We start from the raw sequence: 23,834 nt of genomic DNA on the forward strand, positions 1-23,834 counted from the left end.
ATATATATATATAAATTTTTTTTTAGAAGCTGAGAATCATGCACAGTGTTGGGACAGAGAGGCATCAGGTCAGACTGTGAACTAAAAAACTTCACTCTAACATTCATCAATCACACTGTAGTTAAAAAAACAAAACAAAAAAACATCTTCAGAGTAAAGTTATCCCACCCTGTCTGAGGTATCTGGGGGAGGGGAGCCGGATGATATCACTGCAGTCTGTGGTTAGCCCCACCTCTTCTCCTGTGTCAACCAGGTGCCTCACCTGAAGACAAAAAAAATATCCCTTCATGCAGGAGCAGCTCTTACTTGTTTATTGATTCAGCTTTAAATTCTTCAGTCCAACCAAACATCATCAACAGAGACAAAAAAGCCCTTCCCTCTCTGTGTTTACCTGGGCAGGTGTGATGGTCAAAAGGCTGGTGTTCATGTATCTTGTTGTTGGATCTACAGAGAACAGAGTGATGTTCTTTTGCATGTTCTCTGGAGTCGTCTGAGGGAGGAGACGGTACAAACTCTCTCTGTAGGAAAGACACACAAACAGACATAATGTGGCCAGGTGTGAGAGAACAGCAGATGTATCCTGTCCAGGTGTGTCTTCACCTCTCAGCCAGGACATCCAGTGGAGCTGCGCCCTGAGCCCAACTTCGTATCATCCAAGCCGAATCCAGAGCTGCCAGAAACCCTCGAGCGACTCCCGTCCCCATCGGCCAGAAGGGCTGCAAAAAGACAGGAAGACTCTGTAATTAATCAAGGTATCTCACTTCCAGCAGCCTGTTTACCTCCACCGGTCTCACCTCCAATAGGCTGTCTCCAACCAGTGTGACCAGCAGCTGGTGTCCGTGGCGTTGGCGAACCATAGCAGCGTTCTCTGATGCATACATGCAGGTGAAGTCGAACATGGCAACATCAGGCTGACCATAGTGATTCATGGCAAAGTCCAGAGTTGGCAGCTGGTGATTGGTGGAGAAGTCTGCAGCCTCACGGGCATATGCCTGCAATGCATTCTGGTCAACGTTCCCTCGAGAGAGGAGCAGCTCTGTGTCTGCAAAATCCTAAAGAAAAACAACAAAGGCATCTACTATTAATTCAGGCTTATGTGAGTTTGTTTGAGGAGTGTGACTTCACGCAGAATTACTCCACAACTGCCAGCCACCTCAATGTGGTGGAAAGGTTTGTATGTTCCCAGTGACCCTGAGAGCTATGAATACCTTGCCCTGAAATAAAAAACCAAAGCCCCCTTGATAGGTTTGTAGCTTGAACCCATCCGCTGGAACGTTGAAGACAATATAATTACACTGCAAAGCAAGACACGAGTAGGCAAGGTTCTTCATGTTTCTCGTGCACGGGAGAGAACCGGACAGGCGCCGTTCCTTCGCTTGACCCCAGTTCAGGGTAACTATCTTCAGAACTCTCTGGAAGGCTTCCAGACGTACCTGGTAAACCCAAACAGGTGGTGAAGGTGAATTGGAAATCCCATGTAAATGAGGGTTTTCACTCTCACCTCCAGGAGAATTTGTCATGTATCCTTGGATAAGGAGGGGGCAGTGAGCCATGTTCAAAAACCTTGCAGATGTGAACAGATGTGGGCCACAGCCATTCTTTCTAGTTGACCTCTGGGTCTGCTGAAAAGCAGATAGGTGCCAGGAAGCTAGAAAGAGCTGTGGTTTTGACAGTCAAAATCAAAACAGTGTGGAAGGAGTTTAGAGAGGCCACGGAGAAGGACTACTGACAAGAGTAAAGAAAGTCTGAAGACTCAGAAGAAGCATTTTCATTGGAGAGGCTACTGGGGTGGTTAAGAAGCTCCCAGAGAGCAAGATGCAAGTTTTGGATGAGATTCACCTCGAAATGCTAAAATTATTCAACAGCAATGGCGTGGGTTCATTACTCAGCTCATGGACGGAGGGATGGATAGAGAATGACTCCAGGTGTGTGTGTGTGTGTGTGTGTGTGTGTGTGTGTGTGTGTGTGTGTTACCTGCAGAATTACTCCTTTTTCCAATAGACTCTGTTTCTTTGCCGTCATCACAAAATAGTGTGTGTCGTCTTTGTAGTACACAATATTCTCCAAGTTAATCCCTAAAACAGGCAGACACAGGTGAACATCACACACACCTAGAGTCTCTGAATGCAGACTCCAGGTGTGTGTCAACTTTTAGGAACAAACCAGTTTCCTGCCGTAGTTCCTGGAAAAACCTTTGGTTAAAGATGAATGCCACACCGCTGATCTCCTCCACTTTGGCCTCAGCTGTGGTGTTTCTGTTCTTGAAGTTTGCTGTGATGGCGATGGCAAGCTTCCCCCTGAACTCTTTACGCCTGAAACCTGTTCACACACACGGATATAGGACAACCTGGTCAGGTACACAGTGTCCACATTTTAGAAAAGGGGTGTCGAACAGCACATAGTCCAGAGAAGTGTCATACCAGTCTGAAATGTTATAATGATGCTGTTTCTATATAGCAGTCAGGGTTCAGATTTACAGGTGGATTAACCTCCATCAGACTGTGAGAAAAAGGCTTACACTGCAGTACTGATTCAAAAGTAGGTTACAACTTTCAGATGGACTGGAAGACACAAAAACCCTTAGAAGAACTGAAGTTGTTGTACCTGATGATTTTGATGTGCCTGACAGTGTTGTTGTACCTGACTATGTTGATGTACCTGATGATCTTGTTGTACTTGCCTATGATGCCCGATGATGTTGATTTACCTGATGATGCTGATGTACATGACTACTTTTTTTTATACCTGTTAGTGTTATTGTACCTGGCAGCGTGTTCCTGCGTCCATCTGCTCCGATTATTACATCAAACTCCAGCTGACTCACAGGGTGATTCTTTGGACTCACCTCCATTCTCCAGCCCAGCTCTGGACAGGTACATAGATACACAGAAAGTTGAGGAATCTACATTTTAAGTGCTTTTAGGACTGAAAGATAATTTCATACGTACTGTCTGTTTTTCATTTCTTTCGCTCACATATTCTGCAGCTCAGTTTATGACCCTGATGATGGCTACTATTCACCTGCTTCTGTGTTTTCTAATGAACATCAACAAGGTTACACCAATGATTTCTTTCAACACTTTCACTCTAGGTAAAATGTTGTCTGACTTCAGGCCTTATACCCCCATTGTCGTCAAAGGAGCTTGCAAAGAAAAGCGTCTGGACTTCTTTAAGTTACTTGAAGACGTTTCACCTCTCATCCAAGAAGCTTCTTCAGTTCTATGGTCAAATGGTGGAGAGTCCCAGATATAAACCTAGTGGGAGTAACCCCCCACAGAGGGACAAAAGGACCCCCTGATGATCCTCTAATCGCCTGAGCCAAGGTGTGAAACTGGGTGTGGGTCCCAATCGCCAGAGTTTCGGGTGAGTTCATTGTGAAACCTGGCCCCACCTTATCATGCGAATTCCTGAGATCAGATGGCCCAGGATGTGAGTGGGCGTTAAGGCGTCTGGGAAGGGATCTCAAAACTGGATTATAGATGGCAGAGAGTTGGTGTCGTAAACCCCCACCTCTGTTCAAAGATGGTCGCTCACAGTGGACATAGATGGCTTCTTTCACTCCTCTTTCAAACCATCTGTCCTCTCTGTCCAAAATGTGAACATAGGCATCCTCGAAAGAGTGTCCTTTATCCTTAAGATGCAGATGGACTGCTGAGTCTTGTCCTGTGGAGGTGGCTCTTCTGTGTTGTGCCATGCGCTTGTGAAGTGGCTGTTTGGTCTCTCCAATGTAGAGGTCTGAGCATTCCTCGCTGCACTGTACAGCATACACCACATTGTTAAGTTTGTGTTTTGGCGTTTTGTCTTTCGGGTGAACCAGTTTTTGTCTGAGCATGTTGCTGGGTCTGAAATGCACTGGGATGTCATGCTTGGAGAAAACTCTCCTGAGTTTTTCTGATACACCGGCTACATAGGGGATGACAATGTTGTTGCGTCTGTCCTTCTTATCCTCCCTCGCTGGTGTCTGGTCTTCTTTTCTGTGCCTCTTTGCTGACTTTAAGAATGCCCATTTAGGATAGCCGCACGTTTTGAGTGCTTCCTTTACATGTGTGTGTTCCTTCTTTTTTCCTTCAGGCTTAGAGGGAACATGTTCTGCCCGGTGGTGTAGGGTCCTAATTACTCCAAGTTTGTGTTCCAAAGGGTGATGGGAGTCAAAGAGGAGGTACTGGTCTGTGTGTGTGGGCTTCTGGTAAACTTTGATGTTGAGGTTGCCGTTCTCTTCAATGTGCACAGCGCAGTCCAGGAAAGGCAAACAGTTGTCCTTTGTGTCTTCCCTGGTGAACTTGATGTTTTTATCCACAGAGTTAATGTGCGCAGTGAAGGATTCCACTTCCTGTGTCTTGATTTTGACCCAGGTGTCGTCTACATATCTGTATCAATGGCTGGGTACTCTTCCTTTGAAAGAGCCTTGGAGGACAGGACCAACTTCACACCTGATCAGATTTGCACACTGTTAGACCTCTGCCTCACCACTACATATTTCAAATACAACGAAGGCTTCTACAGACAAAAACATGGCTGTGCCATGGGCTCCCCCGTGTCACCTATTGTAGCCAACCTTTACATGGAGGAAGTGGAAAGGAAGGCTCTTGGCTCTTTCAAAGGAAGAGTACCCAGCCACTGGTACAGATATGTGGACGACACCTGGGTCAAAATCAAGACACAGGAAGTGGAATCCTTCACTGCGCACATTAACGCTGTGGATAAAAACATCAAGTTCACCAGGGAAGACACAAAGGACAACTGTTTGCCTTTCCTGGACTGCGCTGTGCACATTGAAGAGAACGGCAACCTCAACATCAAAGTTTACCAGAAGCCCACACACACGGACCAGTACCTCCTCTTTGACTCCCATCACCCTTTGGAACACAAACTTGGAGTAATCAGGACCCTACACCACCGGGCAGAACATGTTCCCTCTAAGCCTGAAGGAAAAAAGAAGGAACACACACATGTAAAGGAAGCACTCAAAACGTGCGGCTATCCTAAATGGGCATTCTTAAAGTCAGCAAAGAGGCACAGAAAAGAAGACCAGACACCAGCGAGGGAGGATAAGAAGGACAGACGCAACAACATTGTCATCCCCTATGTAGCCGGTGTATCAGAAAAACTCAGGAGAGTTTTCTCCAAGCATGACATCCCAGTGCATTTCAGACCCAGCAACATGCTCAGACAAAAACTGGTTCACCCGAAAGACAAAACGCCAAAACACAGACTTAACAATGTGGTGTATGCTGTACAGTGCAGCGAGGAATGCTCAGACCTCTACATTGGAGAGACCAAACAGCCACTTCACAAGCGCATGGCACAACACAGAAGAGCCACCTCCACAGGACAAGACTCAGCAGTCCATCTGCATCTTAAGGATAAAGGACACTCTTTCGAGGATGCCTATGTTCACATTTTGGACAGAGAGGACAGATGGTTTGAAAGAGGAGTGAAAGAAGCCATCTATGTCCACTGTGAGCGACCATCTTTGAACAGAGGTGGGGGTTTACGACACCAACTCTCTGCCATCTATAATCCAGTTTTGAGATCCCTTCCCAGACGCCTTAACGCCCACTCACATCCTGGGCCATCTGATCTCAGGAATTCGCATGATAAGGTGGGGCCAGGTTTCACAATGAACTCACCCGAAACTCTGGCGATTGGGACCCACACCCAGTTTCACACCTTGGCTCAGGCGATTAGAGGATCATCAGGGGGTCCTTTTGTCCCTCTGTGGGGGGTTACTCCCACTAGGTTTATATCTGGGACTCTCCACCATTTGACCTTAGAACTGAAGAAGCTTCTCGGATGAGAGGTGAAACGTCTTCAAGTAACTTAAAGAAGTCCAGACGCTTTTCTTTGCAAGCTCCTTTGACTACGATGACCTGGATGACTGAGAACCTTCACAGACATACCCCCATTGTCACTTTGGCTGACAGTTTAACTCAGTTCGCATGTAAAAATTGCAACTGTGAGCTGTGAACACACTTCCGTTTTCTTCTAGCAATACATACAGCATTGTCTGGCTTTAATTATTCATACAGCCGCCCCTTTGTTCAAACTGTTAGGCCGTACTGTGTCTGTGCTGGTCCTCTGCTGGCTCCACCAGCTTTTTAAACTCCACATTGACATGAACTTCGACCCCCAGGAGCAGGGCGACCTTCAGCAGGACAAGCTGCAGTTGGCGAATACCTGCAGAGAGGAAACGGGAAGTGCTGACTAGATGGTTTGGCTGCTCTGATCAGACAGAAGCAGAATGCTGACTCACTGATGTGGTCGATGGAGCCGGCACAAAACCTTCCATAGAACTTTTTGGCTCCAAGGCCCCGCAGGTCGTGGATGGTGAAGGGCCATAAGTGGAGCACATTGTTCCTGGAGAAGGAGTCCCTCTTCTCCAGCAGCACCACTCGAGCTCCCATGAAGCTCAGCTCCACTGCTGTCCGCAGACCGCAAGGCCCTGCACCAATGATAACACACTGGCCAGCGAGAGAGGAGATAACAGACGATCAGACACATTCATCCCTTCTTTTTTTTAAACCTTAAAGTAAAGCCTTATATCAACAGTTCAAGGTCATATTACTTTAAGACCAAAGACCAAAAACCAAAATCTGTAAATGCTGTTTTAATTTCTCTGCCATGAACAGTCAATCTATGAAGTAGTAAGGTGTTCCTAATAAAATGACTGAGTAACATGTCTTAGTATGTTTGAACCAAAGCTCCTGCTGTATTTTTTTAAACACGTACAGTCACATCGCTGCAGGCTCGTGCCCTCTGGTACTCCTCCTGCGCCCCCCTCCGGTCCAGCTTGGCCCACAGACCATTCGCCCTCCAGTAGTTAAGGCGGCGTTTAATCGGTCGGTACAGTGGCCTTTCGGCAGTGCTCGGGTCCAGCTGCAGATGTTCACAAAGCTGGCTGAAGGAGCGCAGCGCCGCCCTGCAGGTTGATGCTGATACAAACTCATCAAACAGCTCCTGAGCTTGGCATTCTGGGAAAGACTGGTCTTCCATGGTGACCTCTGAGGCTGCAGGGCACCATGGGAAGGATGTCACCTGCTGATGATGTCACCTGTGATCTCCAGCTCGCTCTCTGTCTGGTGAAAGGACAGGAAGTGGAATTACAGACTATGATGCCTAATTAAGGATAAAAGCTAAAAATTTGAGGCGCTGTTTGTGAGGTTTGTGTCTTCCTGTGGCTCACCCCCAATTACAAATACGGATACAGCCTGAGAAAAGTACTTACTGATTCATGGTGATACTTAAAGTGCAGGTACCGGAAAACAAAGGAAAAACACTTGGATGCTTTAAAGGAAAGCAGAACTCTCACAATTTTTAAGTCCTGAGTACCTTTTCGTTATTTTAGAGGTACTTTGGAGTACTTCAGAGGTAGGTGGGAAAAGTTTCTCCCTCTCAGATTGTAGTTAATGCTACCATTAGTGTTTATATGGTGTTTTCCACAGATACAATTCACAAGAGTCAATGCTTCATAGAAAACAAATTTAAGATAACAGAACATTTAAAAAGTAGATAAAAAGACATCAGTAGTGGGTGCTTTTGGACTCTGTTTTATCGAGTAAGGAGTGAACGACAGCATTTCGAATTACCTGCAGATTTACTGAGTAAAGAAAACAGGAGCACATGAAAGCACCCTAAGCTCCTCTTTAGAAGCTACAAAGCTCAACTTAATGATGTCTCTCAGGTGGAAAAACAGGATTTAGTGAGGTGTGGGTATCGAAGTAGTGATAAGTATTGGGGTGACATTAGGAAAAACAAATATTGTTTATCATTTTGAAAATAAAGTCTAAATGTTGAGAAAAGTTGTTTCAAGAAAAACTGCTACAGCTGCTTCCCCTCTTAAACATGCCTCGTGTAGATGAGTCACTGAAACCAACTGATCAGCCGTGCTGTGATACAACATCTATCCTGTATACTGCACGAGGCTGTGACCATCGATGATCTCACATCTGTTGGATTTTGTGTAAAGCTGACCAACTCTTCAGCGTCGTCATGCTGATCGTGTCCCAGAGCTGAAATTCAAATCATTTTCTTCCTTTAACTAAAACTGATCCTGAAGTACGACCTCACTACCTCAGAGGCTACAGCAGCCGTGGCGCTTTGTCCTGAAACAGCTGTAATCTATACATTTTTCTGCTTTTTTTTCTTCCTAAGAATAGAATTATGTCTTTAATCTCAAAACTGTCACCAATATTTTTTTTCTTAATGTGGTCTTAATACTCCTTTATACTTCTTTGTGTGAGACGCGATTTAAACCATTGTACCTGAAACGCTCACAGAGTCGGCTCAATCTGATGGTCAGCTGTGTCGCGTGCAGAGCTGAGGTCCAGTCGTGCATCCAACACGTTCTGAGCAAAGCGGTTTGGTGGAGTGCTTCCTGACAGTTAACAGTTAATTAAAGTTATTGTAAACGGGACATCAGCAACAGCGCTCTGGAATAAAGGAATCTGCTTCCGCTGCCGGGTGCACTCTGTAGTCGTGACAACCTGGACTTAAGGTGACAGAGCAGCTGAAGGGAAGGTGTGACGACCTGGATGGAGTCCAGACCCCCTGCTGATAAACTCCTGCTACACCGAGGCTGCGTTCACAGACACTCAGGCGACTGCTGAAAATAACACAGCAGCTCTACAGACATGGCACTGGAAATTAAAACTAGAAAACCCTTTTCCTTCAGCTCTGTTTGAATTTCAGAATAAAACATCAATAAATAATCCATAAACTATTTCAGCACATTAATCAATAAATATCTTTTAAAAGTGTTCACTGCAAAGACATCAAACCATTCAAACAGCAAAACCTCAGATCACTGGAACTGATCAGATTATTGATCATCATCTCAGAGTGAGTAAAATGATAATGATGTCTCTGTGCTGTAGTCACATGACCAGCCGTCAGCCTGAGTATGTGTTTGAAACAAAGAGGCTCACAGAGCATGGCTGTCAGTACCAAGCACCAACACGCACGTTTGTCTGCCTCTGTAAGGACCCTCAGTGACACGATGCTTTCATAACCTATACCGTCATGACCTCTGACCCCTGAGGTGAGAATAAACAACCTCACAAAGATAGAAAAACAGCAGCAGATCTGAGTGTGTTTCACTTTACTGGATTTAACACAGAGGAAAGTAATTGATTTATTTAGTCTATTGATTATCTGTGCTTCAGACGGACAGCTGAGGGTGAGACCACAGTTTGATGTAGATATTTCAAACTGACCAAAGAGACATCGAGCTGCTCGGTTTTCTTTCTCAAGATTCAGCACCGTCTTGTTCTTTATTCAGCTGAGTGTAAAACACGGTTACAGCAAACTCTGAATCTTTCTGCAGCCTTTTTATTTGCAGCTCAACTCTACAGCACTCAGAAAAACTCAATCCCACCACACACACACCTGTGACTCAAAAAATAAAAGTCTGCTTTTACTTCCTGTCTGCAGACTGAATGGAAACAGACAGAAATGTACTCACATGTCAGAGCTGCCAGCCGCCTGCTGCTCGCCTCCAACTGCTACTGCTCCCCAGCACACACTAATCCACTTTAATCACACAGACACAAGCCTGTCAGTGTGGTCAAATGTCCTCACAGTGTCTGAAACGTATAAAGCTGGTCAAACAGGCGCACTGACACACACAGTGTGTAGCTGAGGTCAGGGGGCGTTGTTAGATTGGGGCAAGCCCCGCCCCCTGACTGTCAGCCAGAGAGCGGATCCTGATGGTAATCTGTGAGTTAACAAGCTTAACTGTGACATTCATCACATCGCAAGGATCAAGCATGATTGGTCATGTGACCTCAGACTTCACAGGTGTAAATAACACCATCACTAATAATTAGCTCCACAGGTACAGAGACAGGAGCTCATGTGGGAACCTATCAGCAATCACGTGATCACTCAGACAAGGACTGCAGTGCAGAAACTGTCTTGACATCATCAGATCTGTGTGAAGAATCTTAAATAACCCCGTTTGTCACCAAGCAGCTCTCTGTGTGACATCCTACGTTAAAGGCCACGTGAACGTCACATATCAAACCATCTTTTACTCTTAGACTGCTTACCTGAGATTTGAAGCCAAACCTCCACCATCATCAGCTAAAAGGCTGTGTGGCTGTTGTGGTCCTGAGAGTGTCAGGTAGATGTGACTTCATAAGCCTATGCAAAGAGGACACTGGACTTGCTCTTACTCTGGGTTTTCTATTTATTCAGGTACAAAGACAACATCACACCTCATTATCAACAGTGTGTTACGCAACTGCAACATTCAGGCCTCAGGGTTGGGGTGACTCTACTTGTTTTTCTTAGTTAACAAAAGACTAATCTACATTCCTACAACACAATGCTGTCAAAGTCTTTCTTCAAAAGTTCAAACAGGTATGTGATCATACAGTGGCAGCATTATTTTTTTTCTTATGGTAACTAAGAAATAAGAGCTTTTATTTCTAACTTAAAAAACAACAACAATAACAATTAAAAAACATAATTTTTTCTCATATAATGTTGTTATACAAAAACCACAAGTTTCATGTTATACTATCAATCATGGGGTTGAAAAATGTTCCTAGCCTACTCACATCTATATAAACATCTGTATGCCTCTCCTAGGCTGCTCTTACATCTGTAGATCTGCTGTCAATTCATGAATATAAAGTCATTTCTCATTGCCAGAATTGCTTTGTGGGAAAAAGCTGTGCTTTTCAGTCGACTGCATGTTTTGTTATTGTTGTTTTCGGTTGTTTGTTGTTTTCCTTTTCTGTTGTAAAATATTTAAAACCTTTATTAAAAACGAAGTAATAAAAAAAAAGAAAAATGTTCCTAGGCTGTAAACAGCATGCAGCTAGTAAGAACCAACATGAGCAACATGAGTGAGGATGAGAACAGTTGAAGGACCTGCCTCAATATGCATACTTTTGCGTACTTGCAGTTTTAATTATGCAAGTACTCTTCCAGTTCAAAGTACAGTGGTCCCTTGCTATAACGCGGTTCACCTTTCGCAGCTTTTTAAAAAAATGCAATTTAGCATGCTTTTTTTAATAGCACAAGTGTTCTGCATCCTGATTGGATGCAGAACACTTGAATGCTGGCCTAATCTCTGCATTTCATTTGGAAATTTTCAGCTATCTCCAAAGGTTCTGATATAAATCAATTTGGTATTTTTAATAGCCATTTGTTCATTCAAATGTTATACTATCCTATATAATGTTTAAAAAACTTAAATTATTTTTACGTTTCTATGTACATTAATTTTTAATAAAGCACCTGATTGTTTTGCTGTCATTTTCCCCTCCTATAAAGGCTTTTCTTTGCTTGAATTATTATTATACTAATGCAATATTTAATGTTTTATATTTTAATCAAGGGACAAGTGAGAAAACCCTGGCTCTTGTTGAGTGGTGGGCGGAAAATGAGAGCCTTTTTACAGGAAGGAGAAATTCCTGCAAGACTTGATGGGAGCAAGTACTCATTTTGACTGGTTTTGCTGCTCCCCGTGTTCTAGGGAAGGATTAGAGGAACACATCTTACGATAACTAGCTATTGAAGTGACTGTGCCACATTCTTTTCTTTCAGGGACTTTGTTAGCTCTTCAGGCCTGGCCATAGCAGCCAAGCAAGCAAAAAAGAAGTGGAACAATCTGAAGACCAAATACAAGGTAATGTACCTGTTCCTATCTGATTCCTTAGAGTGGTTTAAAAAAAATACTTGTTTACCATTCCTTAAATGCAAGGCCCTGTTTTGTTTTGTTTTGTTTTTTAAATAAAATGTACTTTGCAATTTAGTAATACAGCCCACGTAACTGTGATAATATAGCAATTAATACATATTTTTAGGAGCTTAAAGACCCACCAACAGGCAAGGGTGTAGAGGACCACCTGGCAGTGGTACAAAATGATGGATGCTGTGCTCCAGGGGTAACACTCAATAAGTCCACCCCTGGTAGTTGCAGCAAACCTGACATCCACTACAGATGGTGCAGTCAGCACTCCGGTCTCATCCCCTTCTACAGAAGTGTCGAGGAAGAGCCAGAGGAAGCGGGCCGGGGACAGCCAGGCTATACTACAATTTTTAAAAGACCAGGCGGAAAGAGAGGAAAAAAGAGAGAGAGCGGCTCTGGCTAGGGAGAAAGAGAGGGAGAGGGCAGCTACTGAAAGGGCAGAGCGATATATGTCACTATTTGAAAAACTGAAAATGAAAAACTGAAAATTTTTAAATAAAGCACTTTACATGTCAAAAATTATTTATTTTTTTTGCTTCCTGTGTAACTGGGAAATCTCTTTAGTCAAAGTAAAACAAATCATTTAAACAAGTGTAACACTTACAATAACATTTAACATTGGATTCAACCTATATAACCGTGAACACACGGTTAACGGTTGAGGTTTATAAAAAATATACAAAAAAAGAACACTAATGCACACTACTTACAATTTGAACAAATAAAGATGGATTTTAACTAATTAACTTAATTTAACTAATAACTAACACTAATTAGTAAAAAAATATGATTTGAATTTAACTTTTTCTGATAAGGCATGACTACATCTTACAAATGAAACCTTTACCTAGATGTAGTTATGTTCAAACAGACATGCAGGCAGCTGTTCAGGAGCAGACAGTTGTGCAGCAAGCCTGGCTCGAATACAAGTTCCTGAAAGCTCCGTGTCTGCGCCTGTGCCTTCTGTTTTGGCTTCGGGTCCTGCTTGTGCCACCCCCTTCCTCCTCTCCTTCTTCATGGCAGACGTCATCTGTTGCCAAACAGATATTTTGGAGGATGCAGCAGGCCCCCACAACTTTGGGAGCAAACAGAGGCCGAATCTCAAGGGCTCGCAAGAAGATGGAGCGCCAGTATGTTTTGAGGATGTCTGGCCTTAGCATGGTACCGATTGAACTTTTCTACCTCTGAGTTTTAAAAGAAAAACAGTACGTACTTTTATTAAGTGCTTAGTAAACTTTCAATTAGTGTAATAGGTAGAATTATAATATTGCATTTGTTCTGTTAAAGCTCTGCGTGCTTCACAGTAACTGATGTAGCACTACTCTGTGTTTGTAGGTGTAATGAAAAGGGAATTATGTTCTTACTTGACACAGGCTGACGATATAGGCTCAATATTGCCACTGGGTGCTTAAGGCATGGGTATCCTCCATCTCCCAAGAGGAAGAAGCCTGCTGGTGGATAGATGGCCTGTTTGTAAATTGGGGATCTTCGCAGTACTAGTGCATCATGCACAGATCCGCAATTACCAATGTACACATCTAGGAATGTACCTTTGGAGTCACAGATGCCCTGCAGCACAAGAGAGGGGAACAGTTTCCTATTTATGTAGGACCTGATATGGTTCCCAAGGTGGACGAATCCGGATATGGCATCCATCAATTGTACCAGCTGTGCAACGGAATGCCTCTTTGCCGGGAAGGCAATAAGATGCCGTCACTCTGTATGAGGCTACACAGGCCAGCCAGTAAATGGTTACAAGCACCTCAATTTCGTGGTTCCAACCGTGTTGTTTTTCCCTGGGGAGCATTTGCACAAGCATGTTGATGCTGAGTCTGAAGGCTGGTTTGAGATCAGCTAAAGGATGGGGACACTGTTATTTATTTGTGTTTATATTTTTGCTGGGCTTTTTCCTGTTTTAAACAAGGAAAAAGACACTTAAAGTATGTAAACAGATATGGATTAGGTTTTTCTATATATATATACATATATTTATTGAACAGTACTGAATTATTTATTGTTATTTTTAGTATATGTCATGTGGAGAGTAAAGCTTGTTTCAGTACTGCTCAGTGATACATTCGTTAAACTGTATAGGCTTTATAGTATTGATCTACCACCGTAAGATATTATACACAGCAAATGCAACCTTTTCTCTAGATTTGGGAGTACATGCATAGAAACACCAGGCTATTAGTTTTTGGGGGGTTTTATGACTCAAACTTTATTAGATTTTAATATTAAAAAACAAAAACAACAAAAAAAACCCAAACAAACCCAAAACAACAGAAGATAACAGAATGGACATTCCCAGTCACAACAACAAAACAAATTGAGAATCAATACATATTCTCATGCAAAAAAACAAAATCCAAAATAAAGTAAATACACAACGATGCCAATATTTCACATAGACCCAATTACGGCTATCATATTTAGTCCAACCTTAACTACTTTAGCCGGATACGTCACTGACCTGTATATGAAAGGTAGTTGGCCCATTTATCATTATAGTCGTCCAGTCTATTTAGCAGCCTATATGATAATCTTTCGCAAGCTGCCACTTGTCCCAGAGAAATATAGAATTGAGAGAAGGTAGGAGTCGATGAGGCCTTCCACTCTGTCACCAACAGCTTCCTCCCCAGTATAATAGCCATTTGTACCCAATGAGCAAGAGGAGTGGGTAAGTGACTCAAAGCTGAAGGGTCTCCTACTACATAAAGACTGTTCATAAATGGCACCCCTTGGCCTACAACCTTCTCTACTACAGTATGAATATGAATCCAAAAATCTTGGACTTTGGAGCATCCCCAAAGCAAATTGTAAACTCCAGACGTCTGCTTTATATTTTTATTTACAATTGAGTTCATGTTTGTTTTATAATTCATAGATTCATTACATAAGTCATCTTTTCAGGATTAATAAATGAGAAAATATATGTGTTTACATAAAGTAATTTTAAGTCACTGTTTTGGGATTGGAACCTAAAAGGGGGTACCTCTCACTTTAAGTATGTCAGTGCAATAGTAGCATGAAACCCTGTGTGAGAGGGAAGGGGAGGAGCATGAACAGAGAGGTTAGGAGTCTCACGGTTTTCTGACTGTGTGCACAGGTAGTTCTGGATAACTGCTATTTTTTGGAACTTTCATGCTAATTTAGGAAGGAGTTCATTGTTACATCTTCAGCTTGTAATAAATAAACAGTCTTCAAATCATAATGCAACTGGAAGCATTTCTTTTGGAAACCAGGAACATGCGTCAGCCATAGACTCCCCTTTTTGAACTTGGTTTATTGGAAATTACCCTACACAAATGTAAAAGTGTGCCACTATCCTGCTGGCACTTCCAACATGCATCGTCAGTCGCTAGACCCACCCTGTGCAACCGTGAGGGTGTCCAGTAAACTCTATTTAAAATCTTAAATTGAACCAATCTTGAACGCAGTTCACATGACATTTTTTTCAGATTCCTAAGAATGCCATTCCATTCCTCCACTGTAAAGCTGAGATTTAAGTCCATTTCCCTCGTTCTTTTGAGGGACAGTGTGTTAGGATCGGAAGCTAATAAAAGCATTTTGTAATAAGCTGATGCCTCTTGTCCACGCCCGAAGATTGTTTTGATTTCCTCCAAAAAGTTGCAGCTTAAAGGGAACTTTGCGGATGAGCCAAATGTATTAACTATCAAATGTCTTAGTTGCACGTATTTCCAAAATTTCTGCCAAGGTAAATCTGTCATGGTCCTGGGTCGTTGACCCAGCGTTTTGTGTTTATTCTGATTTGTATTAGTTTAGGGTTGAACCTGTAGTTTGGTGTATTGTCAGCCCTACCTGTGTCTGTCCTTGGTGCTCTGTTCATGTCCCCGTGTTGTGTTGTAAATCAGTCTGTGTTTCCTGTTTTACTTTGAAGGCTTGTGTTCTGGATTTCCTGTTCTGTTCTGAAGGTCTGTGTCTGTTGTCATGGTGTTCAGCTTGTCTCCTCCGGTCCTCATGTGTATTAGGTTCAGCTGTGCTTCCCTCCTGTGTGTGATTACCTGATTACCTTGTGTGTGTATATTTAGTGGGTGTCGGTCTGTGTTGGTTGTCGGCTCGTTTGCATTCATCCGTGTATTTCTGCGTATCTCTGCATTCATCTGCGTTCCATGGTGTCCTGTCTCTGCGTCCCGTCTCTGCGTCCCTCTGCCCCGCACCCCCTTTGTATGGTCTCAGGTTTGTCATTTAGTTTCTCCCAGTTTAGGTTTCCGTTTGTAAATTACTCATACCTCGTTGCCTGTTTTTGCCACCACCACCTTTGTAAATAAAACATCACTCGTATCATCAGTTTGCTGCATCTTGGGTCCTCCTTTTCCTCCACACCACACGGCTCCCTCCGCCAGCCGTGACAAAATAAAATTCTTCTGCAAGTTTTTCAAATGATTTAAATATACTGTTTTTGTAAAGATCCCCCAGCACTGTGTCAGGTTTATAATATTGGATTGTCATTTATGCTTAGAAATATTTACTCATATATGCTTAAAGTTTTATAATCAATTGCATGTTGATAGAGGTTTGATCCTTAGTAAAGACTCTGTGTGCCTTCTGGTATAGCAAACACATTTATATCTGTTTTAGTCTAAGTGCCTTTTGTTTAGATGAACTGCTGAACTTCCAGACAAGCAGGTTTAGGGAAGTCGTTTATGGGGTCACACTCTGAACACGCACAGGCAAGGTACTCTTTGTTTGTATGTATACGTCATATGTTAATGAACTTATGTATATTCATGTAACCTCAATAAAAGAGCAGTGTTACGAGGGAGTGTGGACGAGAGCGACTGGGGTCAAGCGAAGGAACGGCGCTTGTCATGGTTCTCTCCATCATATATGAGTGACACAAAGAACTTTGCCTACTCGTGTCTTGCTATTGCTGCGTAGTAGAATTGTCTTGAACGTTCCAGCGAATAGGTTTGTAGCATAAACCTATCAACTGTTATACCTCTCTGAAACCGGAGCTTCCAAAAGAAGGGTAATTTGGCAATAGAAAGTTTGGGATTATACCAAATACCAGCAGATTGGTTGAGATGTGGGTCAAATTTGAATAATTTGGACAATCTTTTCCATGCTTCTTTTAAATGAGAAAATACCGGATGTGATTGGATGTGGGGGGACAGATTAGTTGATAAGCTATATAATGGTGTAAATGGCGAGCATGCAGTACTTTCAATAGAGAACCAAGGAGGCGCTTTCTCAGGGGGTAAAAACCAATGTGCCAAATGCCAAAGAGAAAAAGCATAATGATATAAAAGTAGATTGGGCATCCCTAACCCACCTCTGTCTACTGGTTTCTGCAATTTTCTCAAATTCAGTCTAGGCTTTTTATTATTCCATATCAATGCTTTGCAAAGCTGGTCAAATTGTTTGATGTATTTCAAAGAAACATGAAATGGTAGAGCCTGCAACAAATAATTGAACTTAGGTGTACATACCATTTTAACTACATTTACCTTTCCCACATCGAGAGATACATCTGAGACCAACGATCAACATTAATTCTCATATCGCTGAGTAAAGGTTCAAAATTTATCTTAGGTCTGACAGATGAGGCGGGAAGGTAATGCCTAAATACTTAATGCCCTTCTGAGGCCAGGAAAACATACCGGTTTGAAAAAGTGACCTAGGTCAATAACTAGTTAATGGAAGGGCCTTCGATTTGGTCTAATTCACCTTGTAACCAGAAATAGCTGAGAACGTATTTATTATTACCTGCAAGGACTTTAAAGACTTTTCTGGGTCTGATATAAAAAGCAAAATGTCATCAGCATACAACAACAGTTTATGACAGTCTCTCCCTATACTGACACCTGGATAATTGGGCTCCCTATGAATAGCCTCTGCCAGCAGTTCAAGGGCCAGAGCAAAGAGGAGTGGGCAGAGGGGATCCCCCTGCCTGGTTCCTCTACCTAGTTCAAAAGAAAGCCCTATTATTCCATTTGTAAGTACTGATGCCTTGGGGTGTACATATATAAGATGAATCCAGTTAATAAAGCTTTTAGTAAAACCGAAACACTCCAAAGTGGCAAATAGATATCTCCACTCGACTCTGTCGAATGCCTTTTCGGCATCCAGCAAAATCGCAGCTATGGGAGAATGACTGTCCTGAACCGCCCATATAATGTCAATTAACCTCCAAATATTATCAGCTGAAGAGCGTGAGCTTATGAAACCAACTTGATCTACATGTACAAGAGAGGTTATTACCCAGTTTAATCGATTAGCCAGAATTTTAGATAAAATTTTACTATCATAGGAGGTCAGGCTTATCGGTCGGTAGCTTTTACAGTCAGTGGGGTCCTTGTCCTTCTTCAGGATAAGTGTAATAATGGCTTCAGATAGTGAAGGTGCGAGCCTACGCTCTTGAAAAGATTCATTATAAGTGTTTAAAAGCAGTGGCGCTAGATCTTCTGGAGAGGATTTATAAAATCCAGCCGTACAGCCATCCAGGCCTGGTGCTTTATCAGAGGGAAGGTGTTTAATAACTCCCACTATCTCTTTAACGGTAATGGGAGCGTCCAAATATTTCAGTTGATCCACTGTCACCAGTGTTGGGTAAGTTACTTTAAATTAGTAACTTAGTTACATTACTAGTTACTTCTATCAAAAGTAACTCAGTTACTTCAAGTTACTCGTTACTTTCAAAGTAACTAGTTACTAGGGCTGGGCTATATCATACTGTTCACGGTAATACCGGTGTAATGTTGGGCAACGATAGGAAAATGAAATATCGCGATAGAATATGGATAAAACGCGCATGTGCAGTGCCTTTGTTTTCATACGCACATGCCGGCGACGCAGAATGAGAAGGGCGAAAGCGGATCGTTGAATGAAATGGATGAACCAGAATTGGTTTGTAAAAATGCTGCAACTTCAGTGGTGTGGAACTGGTTTGGCTTTCATCCATCAGATACACAACAAAGCACTATTTTTGGTAGCGCATGCTAGCGGGCCGTCGTTATTACCGTGTTTTTTGGAAAATATGGCACACTTAAAATCAATCCTTTGATTTTTCTGAAAATCGACAGTGCCCCTTATAATCCCGTGTGCCTTATGTATGAATTCTGGTTGTGTTTACTGACCTCGAAACGATTTTATGTCGTACAAGGCGCTCGAAAATCTGTCAAATGTTTTAGTCCGACTTTGCTAAGCTACGAAGCCGTACCGCTTGATGGATTGTCGGAGCATTACGGCTACCGTAGGCAGGAGCCTCGCGGAGTGATACGTACTGTGCTTCAACATAATATTACCGTATTGTGTGTGTATAACCTCTTTTTAAGTTTTGTGCATATTATACATGGTTATGCTCAGGATATGTCGGCCAGTTTCCACTGGAAATGCCTTTTGGTTAAACTGTCAGCGAGAAATTTGCATTTGCACTGTTACATTTTTATATAACTTTAATGCACATAAAAAACAGCTGCTTGTTTAAGTGAAAATACATTTATGGGTTTTTTTTCACTAATAAAGTTGTGGAGTTGTAAAGTATTTTGTCTAGTGTCAATTATATCGTCAGTTATATCGTTATCGCAAATTTTCAAATGTATATCGTGATAAATATTTTTGGTCATATCGCCCTGCTTTACTAGTTACTAGGGAAAGTAACTTTGGTTTTACTGAGAATTCTCTTGTTAATGTGTAAATAAAAAAATAAAAAATCCCGCAATCGAATATACTGGATCTACAGTCTTATCTATAAAACATACATTCCAAACCAAACTTTGTTCTAGTTTAATGCTCATAATACAGTTTAACAAACAGAACATTGAGAATGGACACAGTACAATAGATCCACTAAGGGTATGAACTCACCGCTCCACCTTGTGTCCAATTCAGTTTAGAGAAGAGGTCTGAGTTAACCTCCAGAATTGTCCTTAATACGAAAATGAAGCGAGCACGTAATAATCATCATTTGTATCTCTCTCTAAACATAATAAAAACTCCATTAATAAGGTTTTATTAATGGAGTTTTGGAGCCACGACCTTTTCCAGTACTTTGGGGTCTAGGAAAAACAAAAACAAACAAACAAACAAACAAACAAACAACAAAAACAAAAACAAACAAACAAAGAACAAAAAACAAAACAGGAGAAAATTACTACCCAGAAAAATAAACAAAAGCGACAGATGAAGGGAAAAAAACCCCAACAAAAAAACGACAAAAACAAACAGGCAAACAAACCAGTTTTACACCATGGGGCGAATGAAAGTCATTGCTTTTTTATGGTCCTCGAAGCGACGGGATCCCTGAGGAGCTTTCACAACAAGCACTGCTGGGTAAATTAAGGAGAAACCAATACGTTTGTTGTGCAGAAGCTTCTTGCACTCATTAAACTTATTCCGCTTCTCACTCAGCAACTTTGAGTAGTCCGGGAAGATCATTATACGATGACCTTACCATACGACGTCCCCCAGGCGACAGGCAGCCTCGGCTATTAGTTATTTTTAAAAATGTACTGAGTGAAGAAGGCACGCCATCAAGGCACGTCTCCTCCCCCTCATCTTCATTCTGGCTCTTCTCTCCCGGATCTTCTCAGTTGCGCTGCTTCTTCTTCAGCCTTAAGGTACATAATGCCAGCAGCAACTGTGACAAGCACCCGATCCATTTTCCTTTTCTTATCTTTTTACTCAGCAGATGAACCACCGATACCACAAACTATTCCCGCGATTATTTCCTGCTGGTGGCTCTTTATATAGCCGCACATATTGCTATAGTGCAGGTAATTTATAAAATATTTTCATGTATTATTTTTCAATGAAAACACACACAGTAACGTTTAACGCGCAGCGCCGAACTTTTATCAACACATCACCTGCCCCACCAGGGGTGAAAGGACACTGGACCACTGCTACACTACGGTCAAGGACGGCTACAAGGCACAATCCCGCCCCCCGTTTGGCAAATCTGATCACGCCGCCATCTTCCTCATGCCAAAATACAAACAAAGGCTGAAACAGGAAGTTCCGGTTCAGAGGAAGGTCGCGCGCTGGACGGATCAATCGGTGGCCGCGTTACAGGACGCACTCAATGACGCAGACTGGGGCATGTTCAGAAACAGCTCCGACGATGACGTCAACGTGTTTACGGAAGCGGTTGTGGGATTCATCGGGAAACTAGCGGATGATGCCGTGGAGACAAAGACTATCACAACGTTTCCCAACCAGAAGCCGTGGGTGGATAAAACCATCCGCGACGCTCTGAGATCCCGCACCGCTGCCTACAACACGGGACTCATGACGGGGGACATGGACCCGTACAAAGCCGCGTCATATAACGTGCGGAGGGCGGTGAAAGAGGCGAAGCAGCGCTACGGGAGGAAACTAGAGTCACAACTCCAACAGAGTGACTCTAGGAGCCTGTGGCGGGGACTAAGGACAATAACGGACTATAAAGCACCAACAACCGGTATGACGAACGCGGCCGTGACTCTGGCAGACGAGCTGAACACTTTCTATGCTCGCTTCGAGGCTGCAGCTAAGGTCTCCAACAATGCTAGTGTTAGCGGCGCTAACGGCTGCAGACAGGAAGATACTGCCAGCACCGGAAACGTGCTCGTCATCTCCGAGCATGAAGTAAGGAGAGCCTTCAAGAGAGTGAACACCAGGAAAGCAGCAGGACCAGATGGCATCCCAGGTCGTATCCTAAGAGACTGCGCATACCAGCTAGCTCCTGTGTTCACTGAGATATTCAACATCTCTTTATCTCAGTGGGTGATCCCCACATGCTTCAAAGAGTCCATCATTGTTCCTGTCCCGAAGAAACCCCACCCTGCTTCTCTCAATGACTATCGCCCTGTAGCCCTCACCTCAGTAGTGATGAAGTGCTTTGAACGCCTGGTCAGAGACTTCATCATTTCTTCACTACCAGACACACTGGACCCACTACAGTTCGCTTACCGTCCAAATCGTTCCACAGACGATGCCATCTCTCATCTCCTCCACACATCACTCACTCACTTGGACACTAGAAGGGGGAATTATGTTAAAATGCTCTTCATAGACTACAGCTCTGCATTTAACACCATAATTCCCTCCACACTCACCACCAAGCTGGAGCATCTGGGACTCAGCTCATCTATGTGTCAGTGGATCTCCAACTTCCTAACTGGCAGACCACAGGCAGTAAGGATGGGCGGACATGTCTCAGCCTCCACCACTCTCAGCACTGGAGCCCCCCAGGGGTGTGTTCTGAGCCCCCTGCTGTACTCTTTGTACACATATGACTGTGTGGCCACTACCAGCTCCACCACCATCATCAAGTTCGCTGACGACACTGTCGTGGTGGGCCTGATCTCTGATAACAACGAGACGGCCTACCTGAAGGAGATTAGGAATCTGGAGAACTGGTGCCAGAGGAACAACCTCCTTCTAAACGTCAGTAAGACAAAGGAGCTGATAGTGGACTTCAGCACTAAGCAGGAGAGGAACTACCAGACCCCCGTCATCAACGAGTGCCCAGTGGAGAGAGTGGACAGCTTCAAATACCTCGGAGTTCACATCACGCAGGACCTGTCATGGTCCTGTCACATCAACACCGTGGTGAAAAAGGCCCGACAGCGTCTCTACCACCTCAGACGCTTGAGAGACTTCCAACTGCCCTCCAAGGTGCTCAGGAACTTTTACTCGTGCACCATAGAGAGCATCCTGGCGGGAAACATCTTAACCTGGTTCGGGAACAGCACCATGCAGGACAGACGAGCTCTACAGAGGGTTGTGCGGTCAGCTGAGCGCACCATCCGCTCCGAGCTCCCTGACCTGCACTCAATCTACAGCAGGCGGTGCTGGACCAAGGCCAGGAAGATCGTGAAGGACCTCAGCCATCCCAACAACAGACTGTTCTCTCTGTTGAGGTCAGGAAAGCGATTCCGCTCCCTGAAGACCAACACAGAGAGACTGAGGAGGAGCTTCTTCCCGCAGGCGATACGGTCTCTCAATCACACCACCACACAGTACTGACCCACACATACAGTTCTTACACACACACTGGACTTTCTGGACTTTGGTTTTGCACAACACTGGTCACTATATTCTTCATTTCCGGTTAATACTTGTACAGCTGCTGTTATTGTGTATATATTTATTTATATTTAGATTTCTTCATACATTCTTATATAGTTCTATATTGTGTATTGTGTATTTTGTTGTACAGTTATTTTATTTTCAACTTTAATTTATATATTTATCTTTATCTTATTCTTCCCAGTTAAATTTACCCTTCATTCTAATTTGTGTTGTACAGTTATTTCATTTTTAACCTTAATTTATATTTTATTCCTTCCTAGTAAAATTTACCCTTTTTAATTTTTCATATTTATTTCCCTTTTTAATTTTTCATATTTATTTCCTATCTTATTCATAGCCTTTTCCTTTTTTTGTTTTCTTTAGGTCACGAGCAGTTGTCCAAGCATTTCACTACATATCGTACTGTGTATGACTGTGTACGTGACAAATAAAATTTGAATTTGAATTTGATTTAGATATAATTTTATTGTATCCAGCCCGGTCATGTTAGCCTGACCTGTGATGTACTCCCGTACAAAACATGAGAGCCAGGAGCCAGCCAGTAAGCACCCAACTGGCTAACGAGTATTAGCTTAGCATGCTAACCATAAGTACTAATTGTAAATAAACTTACTATTAAGAGCTCCAAAAGAGCTCCACTATTAGAGCTGTAACTTTCAGGGTACATGCTAGAAGTGCTTATAACAAAAACACATACGAACTATTACTACTGTGAGAACATTTTCACTATTAAACATACAGAAACACCAATGCTGCTCACCTGCACCCGTCTCCATTTTGGGATCATTTTCCTTTGCTCTGGCATGTTGTGCAGCCACGAGGAACCTTAACAATGCAGTTGCGTTATTTGTCGACCAGGTGGCTCCAAGTTTAATATAGTTAGTTCAATATGGTAATCTTCATATGAATAATAATTGTGAATTTTCGAGAGTTATAGTAGTATTTGTCTTCATTCCCATTTACCTTAACCCAGCAAATTTACCATTAATATGGCTGTAGTCACTTGAAGGGTCATGCTCACTTTGCGATCATCACCTTTTTTAAAATTTTTAATCTGAACAGCATTTATTTGGCCGACAAGCATGAACTGCCTACA

General features: G+C 42.9%; 1 protein-coding gene and 1 pseudogene across 6 annotated transcripts in view; both read right to left on the reverse strand.

Annotated features, from left to right (window-relative positions):
• mical3b (microtubule associated monooxygenase, calponin and LIM domain containing 3b) overlaps positions 1–9,594 on the reverse strand; it is a 26,876-nt gene extending 17,282 nt beyond the window's left edge. For 5 of the 6 annotated variants that reach the window (XM_085435949.1, XM_085435948.1, XM_085435947.1 and 2 more), the window contains exons 1-11: positions 9,461–9,594; positions 6,730–7,076; positions 6,254–6,461; positions 6,061–6,177; positions 2,764–2,865; positions 2,164–2,319; positions 1,975–2,075; positions 795–1,052; positions 601–716; positions 392–518; positions 169–262 (exon numbers count right to left, since the gene is read on the reverse strand). In XM_085435949.1, the coding sequence (XP_085292075.1) occupies positions 169–262; positions 392–518; positions 601–716; positions 795–1,052; positions 1,975–2,075; positions 2,164–2,319; positions 2,764–2,865; positions 6,061–6,177; positions 6,254–6,461; positions 6,730–6,993 (1,543 nt within the window). In that variant the 5' untranslated portion in view covers positions 6,994–7,076; positions 9,461–9,594. The remainder of the gene's footprint in view (positions 1–168; positions 263–391; positions 519–600; positions 717–794; positions 1,053–1,974; positions 2,076–2,163; positions 2,320–2,763; positions 2,866–6,060; positions 6,178–6,253; positions 6,462–6,729; positions 7,077–9,460) is intronic. The other variant, XM_085435946.1, reaches the window with a different exon arrangement.
• LOC146689221 (uncharacterized) lies at positions 8,271–14,352 on the reverse strand (annotated as a pseudogene).
• Positions 14,353–23,834: the final 9,482 nt, after the last annotated feature.

Source organism: Copadichromis virginalis, linkage group LG17 (assembly GCF_057382275.1).
Source record: "Copadichromis virginalis isolate Kocher_CV1m ecotype Utaka linkage group LG17, C_Virginalis_male_GT1.1, whole genome shotgun sequence".
Classification (NCBI taxonomy): Eukaryota; Metazoa; Chordata; class Actinopteri; order Cichliformes; family Cichlidae; genus Copadichromis; species Copadichromis virginalis.